Genomic DNA, 20618 nt, shown 5'->3' with positions numbered 1-20618 from the left:
AGCAGTGTGTGCTTGCAGCCCAGCAGGCCAACTCTGTCTTGGGCTGCATCAGCAGAGGGGTGGGCAGCAGGTGGAGGGAGGGGATTGTGCCCCTCTGCTCTGCCCATGTGAGGCCCCACCTGGAGTGCTGCATCCAGGTGTGGGGCCTCAGCACCAGAAAGAAGTGGAGCTGTTAGAGTGGGCCTAGAGGGGTGCCATGAAGATGATCAAGGGGCTGGAGCACCTCTCCTATGAAGAAAGGCTGAGAGAGATGGGGATGTTCAGCCTGGAAAAGGGAAGGCTCCAGGGTGACTTTATTGCAGATTTTCAGTACTTAAAGGGGGCTTACAAAAAGGATGGAGAAGGACACTTTATTTGGGTAGATAATGATAGGACATGAGGGAATGGTTTTAAACTGAAAGGGAAGATTTAGATTAGAGGTTAGAAGGAAATTTTTCACTCAGAGGGTGGCGAGGCCCTGGCACAGGTTGCCCAGAAAAGCTGTGAAGGCCCCATCCCTGGAGGTGTTCAGGAACAGATTAGACGAGTCCCTGAGCAACCTGATCTGGTGGGTGGTGTCCCTGTCCATGGCAGGGGGATTGGAACTAGATCATCATTGAGGTCCCTTCCAGCCCAGGCCATTCTATGGTTCATGATTCTATGTCTGATGCTAAACTACAACCTTCACTTTCCCTTCCTATCATAAACCAGTTAGTAAGAGAGACTTGGAAGCCATATGGTAACTTCAGCTCATGACCCTGATGTGTAGCAAAGGAAAGCTGATTGAAAAAAAAAAAAAAAAAAAAAAAAAAGAGAGAGATACAGGGTTTAGATTCAGAAAAACTGATCTCAGTATTGTCAGTGAAGACTTTAATAACATTTCTCTGCTAATCAATTTCTGAAATGCTGCAGGTTTAAATGAGACAACAAGGCTAAGCTCAGGTATCTGAAAAACAAACAAATAAAACAAAACAAAAAAAAAAAAGGTAAGTAAGATTAATACAATTACATGGCACAAAGTAAAATTTTATCACTTCTGTGGGACTAGAGCTCCCAGTAGAACAGTTTGAATATCCTGTAGTGGAGCGTGGCACATTTTTAACAGATTTTTAACAGATGGCATCTGCTCAGGGCCCTTCCTGACACTGTATTTTTAGCTGAGTATTTTTTCAGTATCTTTTCCTTACACAACTTGGATTTGGGGGAAAAAAACTATTTTTAGATATTTTGGCTTGACTTTTAGGATTTGGTAGTGTTCTTAACTTTTTGTTGTCTTGACTTTTAGCATTTAGTTGTATTCTTAATTTTTTGTTTTCAAGCTCTGTTATAGTTATAGAAGATAGTCAAACTAAAATGACTACTGGGAGATCCTAGAAGAAACCAGCCACGTGTAGGACTCCAACAGCAAAGCTCAGCTTCAGAGCCACAGAATTTAAAAGAGGGCATTGAGCAACATATTTCCCTGGCCAAAGACACCGTAACTTAAGGCAAGGCAAATAAGGAGCACTGTAACATAAATTCATGGGGACTGTTTGAGGTTATTACACAATCCGGAAAAGGGACAGGTGTGAGGGGTGGAGGCGGGGGGGGTGGGGCAGAGTGGGAACAAAAACAAACAAGGAAACAAACAAGAAACCTCTTATTTCTGTGCAGAGTAAGAAAATGTCTCTCTTCAATTAAAAAATAAATAAATTGAAAAACTCAACACAAATGAGAACAATAACTTGATAAATCATGTTAGTATAGATTCTTGGAAAGTGAGTAATGGTGTTTGGAAAAGGTTGAGTGAATGATCTGAGATAAACAACATAACCTAAAGGGTACAGTATTTTTCTGTCTCTCTTCTACAGCACCTGAAAGGCTCCTTGTCTGTCAAAAGCAGGTTACTATTACATTACTACACTGCAGTCTAAGGCAGTAAAAAAACAATTAAGGAAACATATATTGGAAAGAAGATAATTTGAAAAATATGAAAACTGGTCTACTATGTTACTGAACCATTAAGCTGAGGATGAATGGTATTGCCAACTCATGGAAAGCCATTTTATATAATACAATTTCCCATATTATAACTGACTGAAGAGGTGCTCACTGTAATATTAGAACTTCAGTGCATTTTACAAGAAATCCACTAATAAAATTTTTAAGAGTAAATGAAGCTATAATTAAATACAATCAAATATTGCAACAGAAATTATGTTTGTTATTTTTATGGCTGCCATTCAGAGCTTGCAATAGCACCGAACCTGGAGGAAAGGGTTATGTCCTTTCCAGCACAGTACTAGATGGGGGAGGAGACAGCCTCTTCATTCATTTTTATTTTCTAATGCATAGACATTATATCCAGGGTGCCTATTGTTAGTTGTCATGCCACTTAAAAATGCAGCAAGTCATGGCAATCCGTATGGCTAGCTTAATCGTAACTGTAGTGTTCAGCTCAAAGGTTTCCTGTTGTTTTTTGCTGTGCTAGCTAGGAAGCAGTCAGACAGCCAAACATCCTTCCTGTCAAATCAAACGTAAAGCAGGAAGGAGTTTTTAGATGAAAGCATAAGTAATTAGGTTTCTGGGATAAAATCAACCGTTGAGCCCAAAGGCTTTCAGACTAGTGACTGCTAGTGAGACAGGATACTTGGTTACCACAATTATTTGCTTGCATCTGTAAACCAAACGAACTGTTATTACTGGGGCTGTTCAAAGTGCTTATGTGTAAGCATGTGGGGGGAGAGGGCTTGTTGCTTTTTTTAGAGCTGAACAAGAGCAGTGCCTCCAATGCACCAAACTGTTTTGAAAAATTCTACTATGGAAAATTAAAAGACAAGTACCATGAAGTTGAGAAGGGCATGTATTTCTTCATGTATTTCTTCAACAACTTTTTTTCTAGATACTCATTTATTCCCAGAACTGGTTAGCTGGACTGAGAAACTAAACCAGAAACTAAACCATCCTTGAAACATGGAAAAAAGGGGGCTGGGGGGAAGTGGGGTAGGGGAAAGGTTATTTAGCAGACAATGGAAACAAACTTCCTTCATAGCTGCCCAAAGGCTGATATTGTCACAGTTGCAAGGTCTCCTCTGGGTGGATACAGCAGGGACTGACGGATACAAGTACCCAAGATCACAGCCTTGATTTTAACTGCTTAGTGCCCTGTACAGCTCCAAAACCCAGCTTGTGCAGGTATCTGTGTTGCCTTCTTCCCTCAAAAGGAACCTGAAGCTGACTGGAGAAAACCTGCATTTTTCTTGCATTAAGCACTACTGTATTCAGGATCAGTGGCTGGAAGGTTGATGTAATCACAAAGCTTTAATTTTCAGCTTTTGCTACCATTAAAGCTGATCAAGTCCAGAGTCTTCAGCACAGCATCAAGGTCAGCTGGTCGCTGCACTGTTTTGGTTGAGCATTTTCTTTCATGTTCACTCAAGCCAGTACCACAATTTTACTCCTGTCTTCTAAACATCTTGTAGAAAGCTGAGATCATTTATGAAATACCAACTTCTAATACAATCTAGGAATACAATCTAGGTTTCATTTATATTTTATTAGTGCCACAAAGTTGCTTGGCTTTGGGATGGAGATTATTTAGGGCAAATTTTTTGGCAGGTTCAGTGAAATCCTAACATAAGCTAGACTGCTTTCTCTGCTCATTATAGCTAGGGTGTCTTTATGCATAGTTAAAATACTTTTAATTGATCTATTAATTTCCTTTTACACATTTAATACTTAAGAGATGATTATTCTTTTCATTAATTTTCCTTTCTATACCATTTAAAATCTGCTACACTAGGGCTTCTCTTCTACAACTGTTTTAGGGTGGTTTTTTGGTAGTTTACAATCCCCAGAAGAAAAGGAAATTCCTCTGTATTTTCTAGAGAATATATGCTAAACACAGAGCTCTTCTTGTATTTTTTCCTCCCATACAAAGCAGACCACACCATGACTGTACACAGGATCTCTCTTGACTCTATCTTAACAGTAACACTTGGAGCACCAAAGCAGTTAGCATCTTCACCATCTACAGTAGCATTATCGTTAGCAGAAATGCATTCATTGCATTATACAAACAAGTACAAACTTCATTATCACTTTTTTATCATTTTTGAACCAACAGCTGTGGTATTATAGAAATTATTTATGTAGTTTGTCTTCAGGTAAAAATTCTTAAAAGCAAACAGTTGCCTTTCTGCTATAACCTGACTTCCTGGCATTTCCCATTACTACCTAAATTAAGGGACCTCCTTGTTATAGCTTGTGCAAAGGTGGTAGAGCATGGTCGTCCGTAAGAGCATTCTTGCAGAAATGCCAAAGGGCGGGGAAGACAACCTAGCGTATTTCCCTTCTCTGCTTCTGCTCCCTGGCCTTAATTACATGTTTATACACCAGGTGAGATTCTCTGAAGACTCTCTAAACAGCTTTCATGTGGTTATGAAGGTGGGGGGTTGGCAAGAAGAAGCCCCACTTTAGATTAAATCTCTTGCCTCCTTACAGTCTTGCATGATCAACAGTAAGCAGTTCATAATGCTCATGTCTCATATCGGGGCAGATCTTAGAAGAAACTTATGACAATCTACCTTTGTGAGAAATGTGTATTGCCTTCACAGCAACAGTCCAAGAAACACAAATAACAGTGAAATAAAAAAAAAAAATAAATAAATAAATAAAAAAAAGAGTCTATTTTACTACTTGCTAGTGTCAATAATGAATATCAGGAGTAAGATAGGATGTATAACAAACCAGGATTACTATGAAAATAAATAATTTCACTCCTCATGCTGTCCTGATTCCTCATCAGCATGGTTTTTTATTGTTTGCAGTACCGTGTCATATTGCAGCAGCTAGATCAAGCAGGGGAACTAATCATAAACATAATTAATCCAGATTTCCCCCTTTCCTTTTGACTAAAAGATGCAAATAAATAAGTAAAAAACAGCTGCACACGCTAAACCTAAACAAGCATGGATGTTTGAATGAATGGATGGAGGAAAGGCAAGACTTGTCTCTGCTGCAGCATCAGTTGTGTATGGCAACCTACAGTAAAGTCATCTTAGGTCTTCATGGTTAGGATAGCCTTTTAGGACTTAACTGTAGGGAGAAACAGTATCATTTAGAAAAATAACTTTATTTTTTCATACTTAGTGTTAAAAGTATCTGGATTGTAAGTTGAAAAGAAAGCAGAAACCAGCAGTTCCGTCAGTAACATTTAGACACTGCTGCAATTCTTCTTTTATGTTTTTGAGAAACTTGAGTCATTTTGGATTCAGAAGTTAAGACTTGTGATACAATAAGTGTAAAATTACAAGTCTAACTCTCATCAGGCACAAAAATGAAGTTTCCCTGAGATGATATAACTAGGAACTAGTGTATAAACTTCATATCACATTATCAGGGAAGGCTTAAGAGTACAAAAGCAAGATTTTGCTACAAAAATAGAAATACAAGTCCTTAATACTCCATGCTGAAGACGAAGTTTCCAGGAGGATTAAGAATTACCTATTGCAGAACTGCAGCAATCATATTTAAGTTAAATGATGACACTTGGCTTTGGTATATCCCCTTTTGTTTACATTTAAAATCAATTCCCATGTTAATTTCCTGAGATCTTCCAGCACTCAATATGAACTTTGTGCAGTCCCGCTGCTTCTTCCCCCTTTTTTCTCCTCACTTCTCTTTTCCAGCTAGCATTATATTCATGGGAAAAAAAAATAAAAATAAAAAATCAGAAATAACCATGAAAAAAAATCTTTTTCCAGGCCTTCAAATAAGTTGTTTAGCCAAAGGAAGCCCATTAATCACACCATAACACATATTTATATAATAAATATTTGAAATAGTTGAGCTTCCAAAAACTGCCATCTTTGATTTTGTACCCAAGTTCCAACACTCAGGGTATAACACAAGGCATCCTCATCTTCAGAGTTATGTCTTCTCCCCAACTTGTCCATGGACCAGGCAGGGCCTTGTCACCACCATACCAACATGGTGATAACTATCCTAGCCATCACCAGCACCACCGCCACCAGTGTTGCATGTTAAAGTAGTATAGTATTTATACTGTATATTATTTGTCCTTATGTTTCATAACCGCAGAGTGCAGTATTTCAGTTCTTTTGCAGATACAAAGCTTTGTGTCGTAAATATTCTTCCAAACATTTCACTGCAAAAGGGTCAACATCAGTATCAAACTTATTAGCAAAGAAGTGGTGGTTTCGCAGCATCCATTTCAGATCTCCTACCCCGAACACACAGACAGACCGAACATGAACTCCACTGCATGGTGGGTAAGGTGCACCTTTAGACACATCTCCTTCAAAGTACTGCCACTTGACAAACCTAGCCAGTGCATTCATATCGGAGACGTCATACTTATCACTAGAAGAAACGGCACCGGGGACTTCAGGGATTCTCTGAATTGTTGCCCACAGGTATTCATCAGGGCTGTAAGTGTCTTTTGCCCACTCGATAAATCTGAGGATTTTGCTGCTTTCTAATATATGTTCTACAAATCTTCTGCTAACTACAAAATAGGCACTACCAGAAAAAATTGGAGTACTGAGAGGTGGCAGTTGTTTGTCTATACCTGTGTTCTTTACCTTACCATCAATAATCTCATAGTGTTTTTTCCACCTTACTTCTTTATAAACAGGCATTTTTTCTGTCTCCAAGCTATTTTCACCTTTAAGGGCTTTCAATTTCTCTACTATTTCCTGGTTGGTCTTTATAGGAAAGTCCATGCCACAGAGGTTTATTAGGTATTTCCAGTTTGAACTTCTTCTGTAGAGATCTTTCATGCAATTAATATCTGCCTGCACCCTGCTCCATGAAGCATATACAACACTCTCCAACTGGCTGGAAATAAAGACATTATCAAAACATGAGACTATTCCCTTCACAGCAGTAAAAAAGGATTCTGGAGACTTTCTGTCTACATGAATGCAGTAAAAATTCTGAGGAGCATATATAGATCTTAGAAGTCTATCAAGCATCTCAATTTTGTGATAAACCACTATCGAGTAAGCAACTGGAAATTCTGCTTCTTCAGTGCTGAGAGGTTCCATAATGTATTTCCTCATCTTAGTGAAAGAGGCACAGTCTGCTGTCATGTTAATATAGTCATTGGCTGTCAGTTTGGGGCGTTTCTTAAATGATATTGATAATGTCTCAAGCTTCACCTTTTGAATTTCTTCTATATCACCCTCTATTATCCTGGTGCAGTTAATATTGCCAATAGGGTCTTCGTTAGTCAGCTCTAGATGCCTCCGATTTAAGAAGTTTGGTTTCTGGTTAACTTTCAAAACTGAAACGATTACTAAAATCAGAGTTAGACCCAAGAAAAGCCTGAAGCATGAGTTGTGGCAAAACCGTAGTTTCCTTTTCAGCATTTCAAATACCAGGTGGCTTTGTAGGGCTAAGAAAATTTGTCCTCCACTCTGCTCATATCAGCCTCAACAACTTCAGAAGAAACAGTTTGTGTTTCTCAGAAACTTGGTGCATTTGTCAGGAAGATGGAAGGAAAAATCCTAAAATGAAATAAAATATAGCTGTCATTTCAGTTACTGAAAAGTTTCTTTAAGAAATTACTGGATAATAATGACATTGCTATTTACTGACTGGAAAAAAAAATGAATACTTCAAACAAAGTATTCTACCAAAACTTAAAAAATAATGAATAAAATCAGTGCATTTTTTCAAGAAAAATAATGGGAAAGGAAACATAGTTTTTGTGAGCTATTTCCGATTTTCTATCGGCTGAAGTATTAAGACTACAAACTCAAGTTCAGTAAGAGAGCAGGGCAGGTTTAACTGCATCAGACAAAATCAAGGTAAGTCAGATACGTTTCTGACAAGCAATTATTTGATGTTAATTCATCTTCAGAATGTGTCAAGAATGTTTTATATCCATGTTAGCAGTGACATAAATTTAATTACAGTTTAACTTACCACCCACTTCCTAGATTCTAGTCACAATTCATCTTCTTACTGGGGAAGCAGTCCCTGAAGACTACCTAGATTTTTACATGAGATGCAGTCTCTTCAACATCCTGCAGATGATCTCTCAAGAAAGGGCTGATGAAAAAGGGAAAAAGATATTAGTTTAGCATGGCTCCTCAGCTTACAGAGTTCTGAAAACAGCTGTGACTGAATTGCTGAAGTACCTCTTCAAGGTAAAAAGGCAGTAGTGACAATCCATCTCTAAAGCTGATTACTGTTAAATCCCTACAAATGCACAAATCTAAGAGCACAGCAGTGTTGCGTTACCATCATTTAGAAACACTTGAAAAAAAAAAAAAAAAAAAAATGAAAAAAAAAAACTATTCAGCAGTTGCTTTTTATGCTGCAAGGCAGAGTTGCAACCTAAATGCTACATTATTTTTGTTAGTTCTGCTTCTGTTTTTTTTTTTTTTTCTTCCATATTCTGTTTGCAGAGTGCTGAAATGCCTTTGTTCTGTTTCAACACTCTGTGAAGGGTTTGTCCCAAAGTCATGTGGCTGCTATAATGCTAGCTGTTGAGAACACAGCAGTCTACAACAGGATTAAAGAACTAGATGTCTTTTTGTAAGTACTACCTCATACATCTAAAATGATGAAGAATAGGAAGTTAAACAATTTACACTGCTGCTCAAGCAGTTATGCTTACAAATTCCTTATCTGAATAATTCAGCACAGATATGAATTTCAAACCAATCTCTAGTTGTGAAAAACAATGATTTATAGTGAATGTCTTCCAACATTTTAATCTTTAAATTAAAAAGTTCATGAAATATTGAAGTGTTTGAGAGAACTATAGCTCCTTTCATTTTTACTACTTTCAAGAAAATTTTAGTGCTTTGAGTAACTTTTTGACTCTAAGCAATTGTTTCCCAAAATAATTGGTAAGAATATTTGTTTAAGGAAGATTATACTGTATACTCCTCTGGGTTTTGCTGTTCAGCATAAGATTTTCTTTTTTTTCCCCTCTCCTCTTTAAGCTACCTCAGTATCATTTTACCTTGTATTCTTACATTGTGGCTTTTAACTTGCAAAACCCAATAAATGTATGTGTAAGAAATTGAGATGTGGCATTGCAGAGCTTTTTGACAGCAGTGGTGCCATTGGGACGCACTATGATTCTTGTCCACCACTACACCTGCAGCACTGCAAATGGACCAGGGGAACTGATCCACATGGGGAAGGAAGGTGGATGGAGGGTGTAGGTCACTGCACATATGTCTAGCACATCTCTAAGGATCGGCAATATCTTAAACAAGTACCTCAACAAAGTGTTTCATAATTCAGGCCACCACCGTGCATGGGCCACAAGTTTTTTGTGAATAATAGTATTGTATAAATACAATGTTTAGCATGAAGGCTTTCAGAGTTATACTTGTAATTACCATATCTTGAGTTCCTAACTTATTGCTGGGAGGCAGATGTGTGTTGCATGTCCATTTTAGGTGTATACTGCAAGAAACAAAATTTAAGCTCTTAGTACAAGAAGAAGAAAAGGGGGAGAGGGGAATTCCTCAATCACCACTTTTAGATTGTGTTGTGGCATCAAATACAAAGACATAATTTAGAGCAAGTTTAAACGTGCTTTACAACTTACCACACACTTCCTCACTTGACATCCTGCCAGTTCTGACTAGTAAATCTCATCCAATAAAAATAATACCCATGATATATTAAATTAATGAAAGAAGGATAGCAGTCTTCATAGCCTCTATCAAGTATATATTTCCATAGGATGCAGTTTGTGATATGGGTTAACTTTAAACTACTGTTTTCTGCTTACCAACCACATCTGAACAAGGATTTGTGTAAAAGTTAAAATGTAATTCAAATGCACTTACATCTGTGAATTTTTAGCTGTCAGAAACTGGAACCCTTTTCTTTAGGATAAGAGTTAGCATTTCTACTTTATCCTATTCTCAGTTTATATAGAAGCATGAGCATTGAGGAACAACGTGCGCTGTAAGAGAATTGCCACACGCTTCTTGTTTTCTATGATTCAGGGAGCCAGAGCCTTAACTGAAAGCTACCATTGAGGTCTTCACTTGTTATGACCTCCAAAGAATAAGTTTGCTAAGAAGTCCTTCTTAGTCTGCTTTTAGTGGGAGACTTAGCTGATACAGGGTAAATAAACTGTTTCAGAAAGGTCACCTATAGCTAGCTGGTTGTTTTGAGCTCAAAATAAATAGAACTTTTATTTCCTTTATACCAAAAAGAGAAACATGTAAACATTTACAGGTTACAAGGCACTTATCTTTACGTAATTTTTTCCCACAGTCAATTCCTCTCACTGACACACCAACTCCACTGAGCAGTCTTAACCATAAGCTGCTTTGTTTATGCTTGGAATTCCTTTCTAGAAGTACTAGAACCTGGCCATACCCCCATTCTTTGCAAACACTGACCTTCACAGAGTTAGGAAAGATTTTCTATTTTTTGCAGAAAATATAGCTGTTTTCTGTTTTAGAAAGTTTTATGAGCCTAGAATACTCCTAACATGGCTTCAAACAGCAAAGCTTTTGCCATCTTCTTCTCAAGTTCTTGATAGCTTCAGCATTACAGACACAGCTTTGTACTTGGGAAAGCAGGAAGGAGGTTTTCACAGCCACAGCCAATAAAAAAGACTTCATGCACAGCCTTGGACTAGCTCTCAACTGAGGCTTGGTCTCAGCAATTATGTACCTGACCCATTTCCATCTTCTACTGCTTCCTCCTCATTACAGTGTTTTGATGAAGCAGTCATTCAAAGGGGAAACGTAAAACAGTCGCTGGTATTTGGAAGAGTTGGTAAAAAGGTTTGGTTACCTGCCTGCTTCCCTCTTTCCTGATAAAATTGTTCTTAAATGCTGTATAGAAACTATAAAGTATGACTAAACAGAAAGCACAAGGTGACTTCAACTTGATTTTTACTACAGACCACCACTGGACATTTACATAGGCCTTTTGGGAAGAATTACCATACCAAGTTTAAATCTCCTGTTCTAACACCTGGTCTGTGTCAGAGACTAAATAACTTGGATCACCTGCATCTTAATTTACTCATCTATGAAGCAACTATTCATTGTCTGGTAGTTTGGGAGACATTTTGATAAAAGGCAGACTTAATTTTTGTACTGTAAAGGTGCTATAGAATAGCTGGGTTTTGTTAGTGTTGTGTTTACCTCGTTACTTTATATACTTGTGTTACCCTACATGCTCAGTGGTAAATGTGACCCACATCATTGACTTGAATGAGTCAGGAAGAGACAGCATTGGTATTTGTGCTAAAGGAGTGAACTAGGAACAAAAATAATCAAGGAAAGGCTGCAGCCACAGCACCCTCTTCGCCCACCTCAGCATGTGACCAGATTAGTGTGGCTTCGTCCATGCTTAAAAACAAACATAAAATTCCATAAGAAATGTAAGTTTTCAATAATAATAATAATAAAGAAAACATCTTTTACAAGATTATAGCACAGCTCCAAGATAGACTGAATTTCATTTGGATGTTTTATGCAGACTGGCTGGACTATAGCAGGGAACAGCAGCACTGTTACCATCGTCCCAGAATGGCTTGGGTTGGAAGGGACCTTACAGACCACCCATTTCCAACCCCCTGCCATGGGCAGGGATGCCACCCACTAGACCAGGTGTGCCAGGGCCCCATCCAGTAAGGTGAATTACACTCACACAATTCAAAGGGACTCTCATGATGGCGCAGAGGAAGCACCGTGCTGTTATACCAGCCCTGCCAGGAGCCCTGGCAGAGGCCCATGAGCCTGAGCCCAGCTGCACAGAGCCCACCCCTTCGGCCGCAGTTCTGTGGTGGGATTCATCTGTCAGATGGCACGCTGCTGGTGGAAGGAGCAGTACCACTCCTGTCCCTCCCAGTCGAACGTTCCCAGCACCTCCTGTCAGTGTGGGAGCAGGCCTGGCCCTGGGGAAGTCTCCTGTCTGGTGGTACAACCCTGAGGGCCTTGATGGCCCCAACCTGCTCCCACTCCAGGAATGTGTGAACCTAGGGAGGGATGGAGGAGAATGGTGCCCCCTCCTTCAGCAGCAGCACACTTGATTAAACCAACTCAAGTTTATCGTGAAACTGCATCCTTAAAGCAGGGGAGAGGGTCGTCAAGGAGCAACAAAAGCAACACAGTACAATGGATCTTGACAAGGGAGTTTGGAAAAGCCTAGCTTGATGGGAAGGCTTCAGAGACCTAGCAGATCACCACACCCTAGTCCAGCAAACTCAGCCTCCAGGTTTTAGGTTCTTGTTTGGACTGATATGGCTGAGAGTAGGAGGTGTGTCTTTCCCTTAACTAGGTTAAAAGCAAGAGCTGCCTCTAATCAGTTTCACATCTGGGTAGTATTGTTCTCTGGGAGAATTCATTCTGCCCAAACTACAGTGCCTCAGCTTCTGTCTTCCTCCTGCCAACAACGGTTACATGTGCTTATTGGTTCTTATGCAGAGTTAGCAACATGCAAAACGTGGGTCAGTGGAACTACCCCCCTCAAATGACCATAAGCGTAAGCATGTGTGGTTTGTGGCTTTGCTAAACATTGCATCTTCAGGACAGGCAAAAGAAGATTCCTAATTCTCCTCTGTCACAGGGACCCCTTTCTGAAAACTCATGTAAAATGCATAACCCTCATCTGTACTGTCTAAAGTAGTTCAGAAAACAAAGTGAAAACACAGACTAAGTATACATATTTTTTTCTAAGATATTACCATATACTTTTTTATGGTATCTTTTTTTTGTTATTATTTTAGAAAAAGCAAGTAGGGTTTGCTGTGAATTGGTAAACAGACCCACCTCTTGAAAAGATAAAGTAGGGCTGGTGGCACTGGGACCAAAAAACACAGAAGGTCAAATGCCTTTTGATTTTGGCACTCCAGTCTTTGCTCACACCAATGGAGAAACTGTTGAAGCAAGATGTAAAACGCCAGTTCAGCAATGAAACATAAACACCTCCAAAATACACCACGGGCCAGTATCAACACCAGAAGCTCAGGAGTGGTTAGGCAGAAGGTAAGAAAATACTTTGGGGTACTTGGGCAGCCTCTACATCTTGCAGAAGCGTGACAGAAAGGCAGGAAGGAGCTAAAGCCCAGCAGCACTACAGAGGCTGGCAGGAGGACAAAACCAGCTAAGAACTGCATGCATGGTCTCCTTGGTCTTGCGTGCCTGGCCACAAGGTTTCAGTGTCACTGCTCCCCAGGGCTGTAGAGTTAAGTGTGCACAGCTCCTTCCCTTCACTTTTTCTCCTCTAAAAGAGCACCAGAGGAAGTAGATGGAGGTGTTTCTCTACACCTGTTGTAGCTTCTGTGACTTTTGGTATACAGCTCCTGGGGAGAGATCCCAGCAGCACAAACATTGACACGTGCCTCATCCACAAGTTTACATCCACAGACATGTTAGCTTTTAGTCAAAACCTTACATCACATATTTGAAACCTTTCTGGCAGTTGCAATAAAATCCTATGCACACTCATGACAACTTGGTTTTTTTATTTTTATGGAAACCTATTGAAAAAACACTGAGTGGAAAATGTAGTACTGAATATACCCATTTCTGAAGCACTGGCTGGGATGGGCCACAAGACCAGTAATCCTTTTGATGGGTGGGGAGTGAGAGTCAGAACTGACTTATAGTCCCATTTTTTTGCCTTTGGGGCAGGGGGAGGAGATATAAGAAGACTTCAGCTGGCCCTCAGAATAGCAAGTGAGCAGGTGTCATCCCAGATTCTTGCTCTTCACTTTCCCCACTCACAAATTCCACCTGAGGTATCAAAGTTTTCCTCAACACTTCAGCAGAAGGCCCTCTACTGATGGTGGATTTGCTGAAGTCTTTGAGTTTTCCCAGGGTATATCCAACATGCTTCAAAGCATACGTGTCCTGCAAGCATTTTTCACAATTGACCAGCTTCAATTCAGGCTCAGCTATGCAGAACATTTGTTCTGAGGAGGAAGTGATTCTTAAAGCCATAAACTGCTTGCATAAACACCAATATGCATAAGCACAAGGACGGAATGCGTGGATGTGGGTTTCTGAAGAGATGTGCTACACACAGCAGGGTCACATTTACTCAACATTTCCATGATATCAAGCACTACGATCTTAAAAGTAGCTATGCCTGTAACCGAATGAAAGCAGTCACATTTGTTCCATTTGTCTTCTGTCTTATGAAAACAAGCACTAGTCACAAGCAGAGTACTTGGACTACCATTAGACTGTATGGGGCTAAGACATGAATTCTGAAAGTCATGCCTGAGGAGCAGGGTTGCATGTGGATGCTCATTGCTAACACTCTGCTCTTCCTTCAGAGATGGTTATAAAACAGGAAGAAAAGGAAAACAAAGGCATTTATTTTCTTTAGAAATAAATAACACATTTCTAGTGACTTGTTAGCTTAGGAGACAGCTTTAAACAAAACACCACTGCTACACCTACCACTACATGGACACTGAATTATGGGAATGACTAGAATTAGGCACTGAAAGAGTATAATTTTTGGTGGCCTTTCTATTGATTTGTCAACTACATCTTCCTCACAACAGAGTTCAAAGTCTGATTCCCACTTGCATTACAATCCTTTCTTAAAGGTCCCACAGGAAGAGCTAAAATAGTAAGAAATTTCAACTAAGCAAAGGGAAGTCATTATTACAAAGTCATTTAGTGACAATCACCTGCCTCAATGAGTCTGAGACTCTTAGTACTGAAGGAAAGTTTTACCTCAAGTAGCTAAGTAGCTGACACAGAAAGTACACTCACAAATCCCAAAGTAAACAAACAAAACACACCAAAAAAAAAAATAATATAAAGTATGATTGACCAGTTTAAGAGTAGAACAGCTGAGTTGCCTTGTGTTCCTCAGGTTCATCCGTGTGCATTGGCTACCTTTAAGTGAAATGCATATGCGTTTTTTTTTTTTTTCACAGTACTCTAACACGGGAGCTGTAATTTCCCCTGGAACTGAGCAGGCTCTGCACTCCTGTTGCCCACCTACAGTGTTTGCTAATCACTCCCTTGTGATAATGCCGTGTTTCAGAACGGGACAAACTGGCAGGCCCCTTAGCAGGGAAGGTAATGTCACCTGTTAAACCAAACCTGAATCTAATGGGGGAGGGAAGAGGCTGTCAAACTCCTGAGTACTTTGATCCTTCTTCAAGCAAAACATTTGGATTAACTGGTCTGAGGAGACTTTCTTTACCCTTTTTTGAAGGCAGTGTAGGTATGCCTACAGTTAAATTTCTTTAGTGGGCTAAAGGACAAATAGTACCAGCAGCAACAACCTCCTCAGAAAATACGAGATCTCTTACAGCACTAACATGGATCAGCGTCATGCTCCAGTGCACAGGTCTAGCTCTATTGTGCAAGTTAATAACATAGTTTTTTTCTATTTTTAATCTACAGCTTAAGAGGTACTATATGTTTTGTTGTATTTTCCCCCACTGTTCACTTCAAATGAGCATGAAACAAGTTTCATCTGATCTGCAAGACAATGCCACATAAAAATATATTTCAAAAATGTAACTTTTTATTGCCTAAGATGCAGGCATCTACCACCTAGAAAGTAGTATCCATTACAAAATGAACAAAAAGACAAAATACATACTATAATTTAGAGTGCTCTGTCAGGATCTTATGAACCAAAGTAAGTGGAGAACTTTGGGATTATGTCAGAATTCAAACAAAGCCCAGGAGGAGACTATTAGAAAAAATAATAATAATAATAATAATAATTCATAAGACTAGCAATAGGTTTTCCATTGTAGCAATGAATACGGAGGACAGGGTTTACTCAGCACATCACTGTGCTCTCAACACAGCAGACTAAATCTTCAGCATACATGTTCCCCAGTGCATTTCACGGAAGTGTAGAAAAAGAGAACAGACTTGGCAAAGATGTTCATGATTTTTAAGCAACTTCTGGCTTTTAGAGCTCCAGGAAATAGGTATTACCCCAGACATTGCAGATTCATAGGGAAGAGATTAATGCTGATGACTGATGTTTACTGTGGGGAGAACAGTGAACCACAGAGGTGAGAAAAAAAGTATTTTCTCTTGTACGCACCTAATTTCAAAAGCCTTGTCCCACTGTAACTGAGCTCCAGCCTGACAAACAAATATCGTGTTATTTTTTCTCAAGAATTTTCAAGTTGAAGTGGATAGACTGAAATGTTAGTTTTGTCCCTTCTTCTCACACTGCCATTTCTGACTCCCAAGGCCTGTCATTTTTGGCAGCTCTGAGGTCTCCTACCTCATATTCCATTAAAAAAGAAATGTTAAATTGCAGGCTCCAAAATGGCAATTCCCTGCTGCTACCACTCCCCCTCTATCCCACAAAGAAGTCTACTTTTCTGAGCAACACTGAAAGGGGGCAAAGTGCCAGCGCTTCCTGTCAGGCCTCTGAGTCCTCCCACCCAACCTGGGTCACAGAAAACTACTTACAACCTTCTAAACAGCTTTGCTGTTCTGAAAAATGAGGTTTCTTCAGGGTTTTCCCAGTTCTAGCAAATTTAACACAAGAAGAAAAGCCACACCTCAGGTCTGCAATTCCTCAGGAGCACGGAGTGTCTGTCCCCTGCTCCCTGTTCTCACTAAAAGATTTCAGACCCATCCAACACACTCAGCCCAGCAGCCTGCTCTGAGCTGCCCAACATCCCAGGGAGGCACCAGTCCTGAGCGCACTGCCACGGGACGGGGTGCCAGGGGAGCTGGACAAAAATAGAGGGGAGAAGGAAAGAAAGGGATGGAAAAAAAAAATAGAGGGGAGAATGAAAGAAAGGGATGAAAAAGGAAGGGACAAAAAAGAGATGTGAAGGGAGATGTGAACTGCACGGATTGGAGCAGACAGGAATGGAGAGGGAAAAAAAATGAATGAAACATAAAGGAAACAAGAAAGTAAGAAGAGAGAGAAAGAAAGAAGAGTGAGGGGGGAGACAGAGAAGGGAGAGAGAGAAAGAAAAAAAGGGAGGGAGGGAGAGAACTGAGGGAGAGAAAGGAGGAAGAGAAAGAAAGGAGGGAGAAAAAGGGGAGAAAGAGAGAAAAGAAAGAGAGGAAAGAGAGAAAGAAAGAGAAACAGAGGGAGAGAGGGAGAGAGGGAGAGAGGGAGAGAGGGAGAGAGGGAGAGAGGGAGACAGAAGGAAAGAGAGAAGGAAAGAAGGAAAGAAGGAAAGAAGGAAAGAAGGAAAGAAGGAAAGAAGGAAAGAAGGAAAGAAGGAAAGAACGGGGAGAGGGGAGAGAAAGAAAGAAGGGGTGAGAGAAAGCAAGGGAGAGAAACGGAGAAAGAGGGAAAGGAAAGGGAAAATGAAAGGGGAAAGGGAAAGGCACAAGCGGAGCTGAAAGAAATGCGGGGCAGAAAGGAGAAAGGACGCGAAGCACAGGAGGACGAGGTGCGCGCAGGGCTGCGCCTCTGCTGCCCCGTAACGCGGCACCTGCCCGTATCCCCCCCCCCCCCCCCCCCCCCCCGATGCTCCTTGGGGCGCCAGCGAGCCCCGTCGAGTTCCGTCGCGCCCCCACCCGGGCACCCACCTGCGGGGCCGCCGCCGCTCTCCCCGGCGCGTCTCGATGTGCCCGGGGCCGGCGGGGCGCCCCGCAGCCTGCAGCCGCCCCCAGCGGCCAGCGAGCCGCCACCCTGCCCTGCCCTGCCCTGAGCGGCCCCACCGCACCGGGATGACGGCCCCCGGACAGCCCCGCACCGCCCCCGGCACCACCCACCGGCACGGCACGGCTCGGCACGGCGCTCCCCGGCTCGCTCAGGCGGTGCCGAGATGCCGCCAGCACCCGCTTCCCGCTGCTCTTTTTAGCACCTTATTTTTATTGTTGTTGATGATGTTGTTAATAATATTTTTGTTTATTTATAATAAATAAAACTGCAAACACGCCGCTGGGAGCAGGGAGCGGGGAGGGGAAGAGGGGAGAGCGGTGGGGAAGGGGCAGACCCATCTGGGAGGCCGGGTCCAGAAAGGGGTGCCGTGAAACGAAGAGCGTCTGTGTCTCAGCACAGCCAGAGGATGACTTTGATTTGTTCGCGCCCCAAGATAAAACGCATCCAGCAGGGCTCGGGGAGCGCCTTGATACGAAGGTGGGGTTTGGGGGCAACTCCTCGATATAGCTTAAGCCATGAAAGGACTTATAAAGAAAATAGGAAAATCGATTCCAAAGAAATTGGAAGTTCAAAGAAATCATCTCCCTCGATAAAAAACAACAGCAAACCGAGTGCTGCATCCTGCAGCAGTTTGAGCAGTGCTCGCAGCAGTGAAAAATCCCAGGAATCTCTGCGATAGGACTTGGCGGATCGAGGCATGCCTCAAAGGGCTCTCCTGCCCATTCCTCAGTCCAGTAGTGAGCTCCCACTAGGGGTTTGTGCATCTGCACGATAAGCAGGATCAAGGGGCTGAAAGCTCACCAGAAGACAGGTTTGTTTTCAAGGCTGGCACGGGCAGACAGTGGCAGGTGACCACTGAAATGGAAATGGGCTGCAGGGCCTGAAATCTGCAATTCCATGTTGTTAAGATTTTTTTTCTTATATGCATACCTCTTGGGTTGAGAAACTGTGTGTAACTAACTCCACACAAGTTTAGCAATCCCCACCTTTTCCCAGGAGAAGTGGGAAAAAAGAAAAAAGAAAAAAGAAAAAAGAAAAAAGAAAAAAGAAAAAAAAAGAAGACCTGTCTGTAACTGATAGGCCTGAGCTTCTGGTAGAGCACGGCACTAAAAAGGTGCTTTTGCTGGAAAGCCAGTGGTTGGTGACAGAGGCTCCCGAGCGAGTGGGAAATCTGGGGGCAAGGAGACAAGGTTTCCCATTTGTTTTTCCCATGGACAGTAACGCTTTGCGGTTACGGCTGAAGACTCCCTATCTGCATGTAAATGCATAAATTAGAATAATAAGAGAAGTCATAGGTAGAGTAAATTTAAGTATTGTTCTTTTGTTAAAGCGTCTGCAAAGCACTGTAATGCCATTGCTGTGCAAGGAGTATTTATGAAAGGGTGAACTGAATTTACAAAAGGTAAACCTTGAGGGCAAACTTTTCTTTCATTGTTTTTCACTTCCCCTGCCTTACTATTCACACAACTAGAGAAACAAGTGTGTTGGACCAAAATAAACAAAGCACCAGAGATTGTGTATTTTGCTGCAGAAACAGAAGTTTCCCTCCACAAACTACTTCCAATGGAAGGGAGGGATGAGGGAAAAAGCATTAAATTTACTGAAAGCAGTTATTTCAGACAAATAGATGAAGTTCAGAAATCTGTTATTCTCTGACTTTTGCACAGGTAGATAGTATAGTTCCTGGTAGATGGACATTAAAGAGGCTAATCCTTTGCCATGCTGGCAAAAAAAAAACTCATTTATTTTTTTTTTTCTTGCAGCTTCATGCAATTTCAGTTATGGTACATTTACATGTATAGTCTTTGTCAATTGATCCTGAAAGAAAATGGGCGAGGTGGGTTTCCACCTGGTTTTTGTTCTTCTTCTTTTGTTCCATAGTCAGGCATTGGAACAGGTTGCCCAGGGAGGTAGTGGAGTCATCGTCCCCAGGGGTGTTTAAGGAAAGGTTGTATGTGATAATTATGGACTTGGTTTAGTAGGCAATATTGATGACAGAGGGATGGTTGGACCAGATGATCTAGGAGGTCTTTTCCAATCTTAATGATTCTATGATTCTACCCTTGAAGCTGGAATGCTTAGATGATGGTGCACAAGCTGACCTCCCTGCTGTGGGATAGACTGGTGACAGATGTGACGCTGTGGCAGCTGTGAAACAAAGAAAATAAAGAAGATAGAGACATAATTAAAAATTTTGGAAATGCTGATAAAGGAAGCCAATGAAACAATTGGAAGAGTTAAAAAAATATGAAGACAAAAGTGAAAAAAGCAAAGTCACATGTGGGAAATTTTAAATATATCATTGATTTTGTTGCAAATCTTGACTTGGTTGCACGAAATCCATCTGTATGTGAATATTTGATAGCCATGGTAATACTGGCAATCTAGTGAGAAAAAAGGCATATAAACAACATACTTAAGTTTCAAGGACAGTTTTCTGTGCATTGCTACACTTACATAGTTATGGTTCAGGAGAATACAGCTTAAATATATTTCTGCTAGGAGGACATCTGTCTCATAGGTATGCGTGCTCTAAATTGACACTAGTATCTCATTTGTCATTTGACAGCTGCCTCCAGGCTTTTAGACTTTTTATTGGAAAATATAAAGAATATACAATGTTTTAAAAACTTTGTGCTTTGTTTTTTCTTTATGTTGTCAAAAGTTGGAGATGCAAATAATTTTTTAACCTAATGCTTACTGCTCATTCTTGTACCTTTTGAAATTTACCAGCTTTAAGGAAATAAGTTCCTGTTTTTGAAAAGCCAGACGTCTATGTAGCATTTTGTAATGTTCATAGCTCCTCTGCTAACCTTTAAAAAAGATCACTTCTCTGAATATCGCTGTTTCTTTTGATGGTTCAGATCAATAACTACAAAGATGTCAGATCCTAATATCTAATGCCAGGAAGGTAGAAGTTCTTAATCTCATTATTGAATCCTGTTTTAAGGGACTTCCTCTTTAGTATCTTCATTGATGATTTGGATGAGGGAATTGAGTGCATCCTCAGTGCACCCTGAGTTTGCAGATGACACCAAGCTGGGGGGAAGTGTCAATCTGCCAGAGGGTAG

At 40.9% G+C, this 20618-nt stretch overlaps 1 protein-coding gene across 2 annotated transcripts; it reads right to left on the bottom strand.

The window, feature by feature from the left end:
• Positions 1-1290: 1290 nt before the first annotated feature.
• On the bottom strand, positions 1291-17577 carry GCNT1 (glucosaminyl (N-acetyl) transferase 1). Of its 2 annotated transcripts, none has more exons than XM_035310768.1 (3): positions 17472-17577; positions 7912-8037; positions 1291-7490 (listed from the first exon to the last, which is right to left on the bottom strand). In XM_035310768.1, exon 3 carries the CDS (start codon positions 7350-7352, stop codon positions 6072-6074), a length of 1281 nt encoding a protein of 426 aa, XP_035166659.1. In that variant the 5' UTR covers positions 7353-7490; positions 7912-8037; positions 17472-17577; the 3' UTR covers positions 1291-6071. The 2 variants fall into 2 exon arrangements, with proteins under 2 accessions (XP_035166659.1, XP_035166660.1); XM_035310769.1 differs by having other exon boundaries at positions 7919-8037.
• Between the last annotated feature and the right edge of the window lie 3041 nt (positions 17578-20618).

Source organism: Oxyura jamaicensis, chromosome Z (genome assembly GCF_011077185.1).
Source record: "Oxyura jamaicensis isolate SHBP4307 breed ruddy duck chromosome Z, BPBGC_Ojam_1.0, whole genome shotgun sequence".
Lineage (NCBI taxonomy): Eukaryota > Metazoa > Chordata > Aves > Anseriformes > Anatidae > Oxyura > Oxyura jamaicensis.
This window is presented reverse-complemented; position numbering and strand designations above follow the sequence as displayed.

Bases quoted from the DNA above. Each gene is read 5' to 3' on its own strand.
- GCNT1 (XM_035310768.1), bottom strand. From the start codon at position 7,352: ATGCTGAAAAGGAAACTACGGTTTTGCCACAACTCATGCTTCAGGCTT.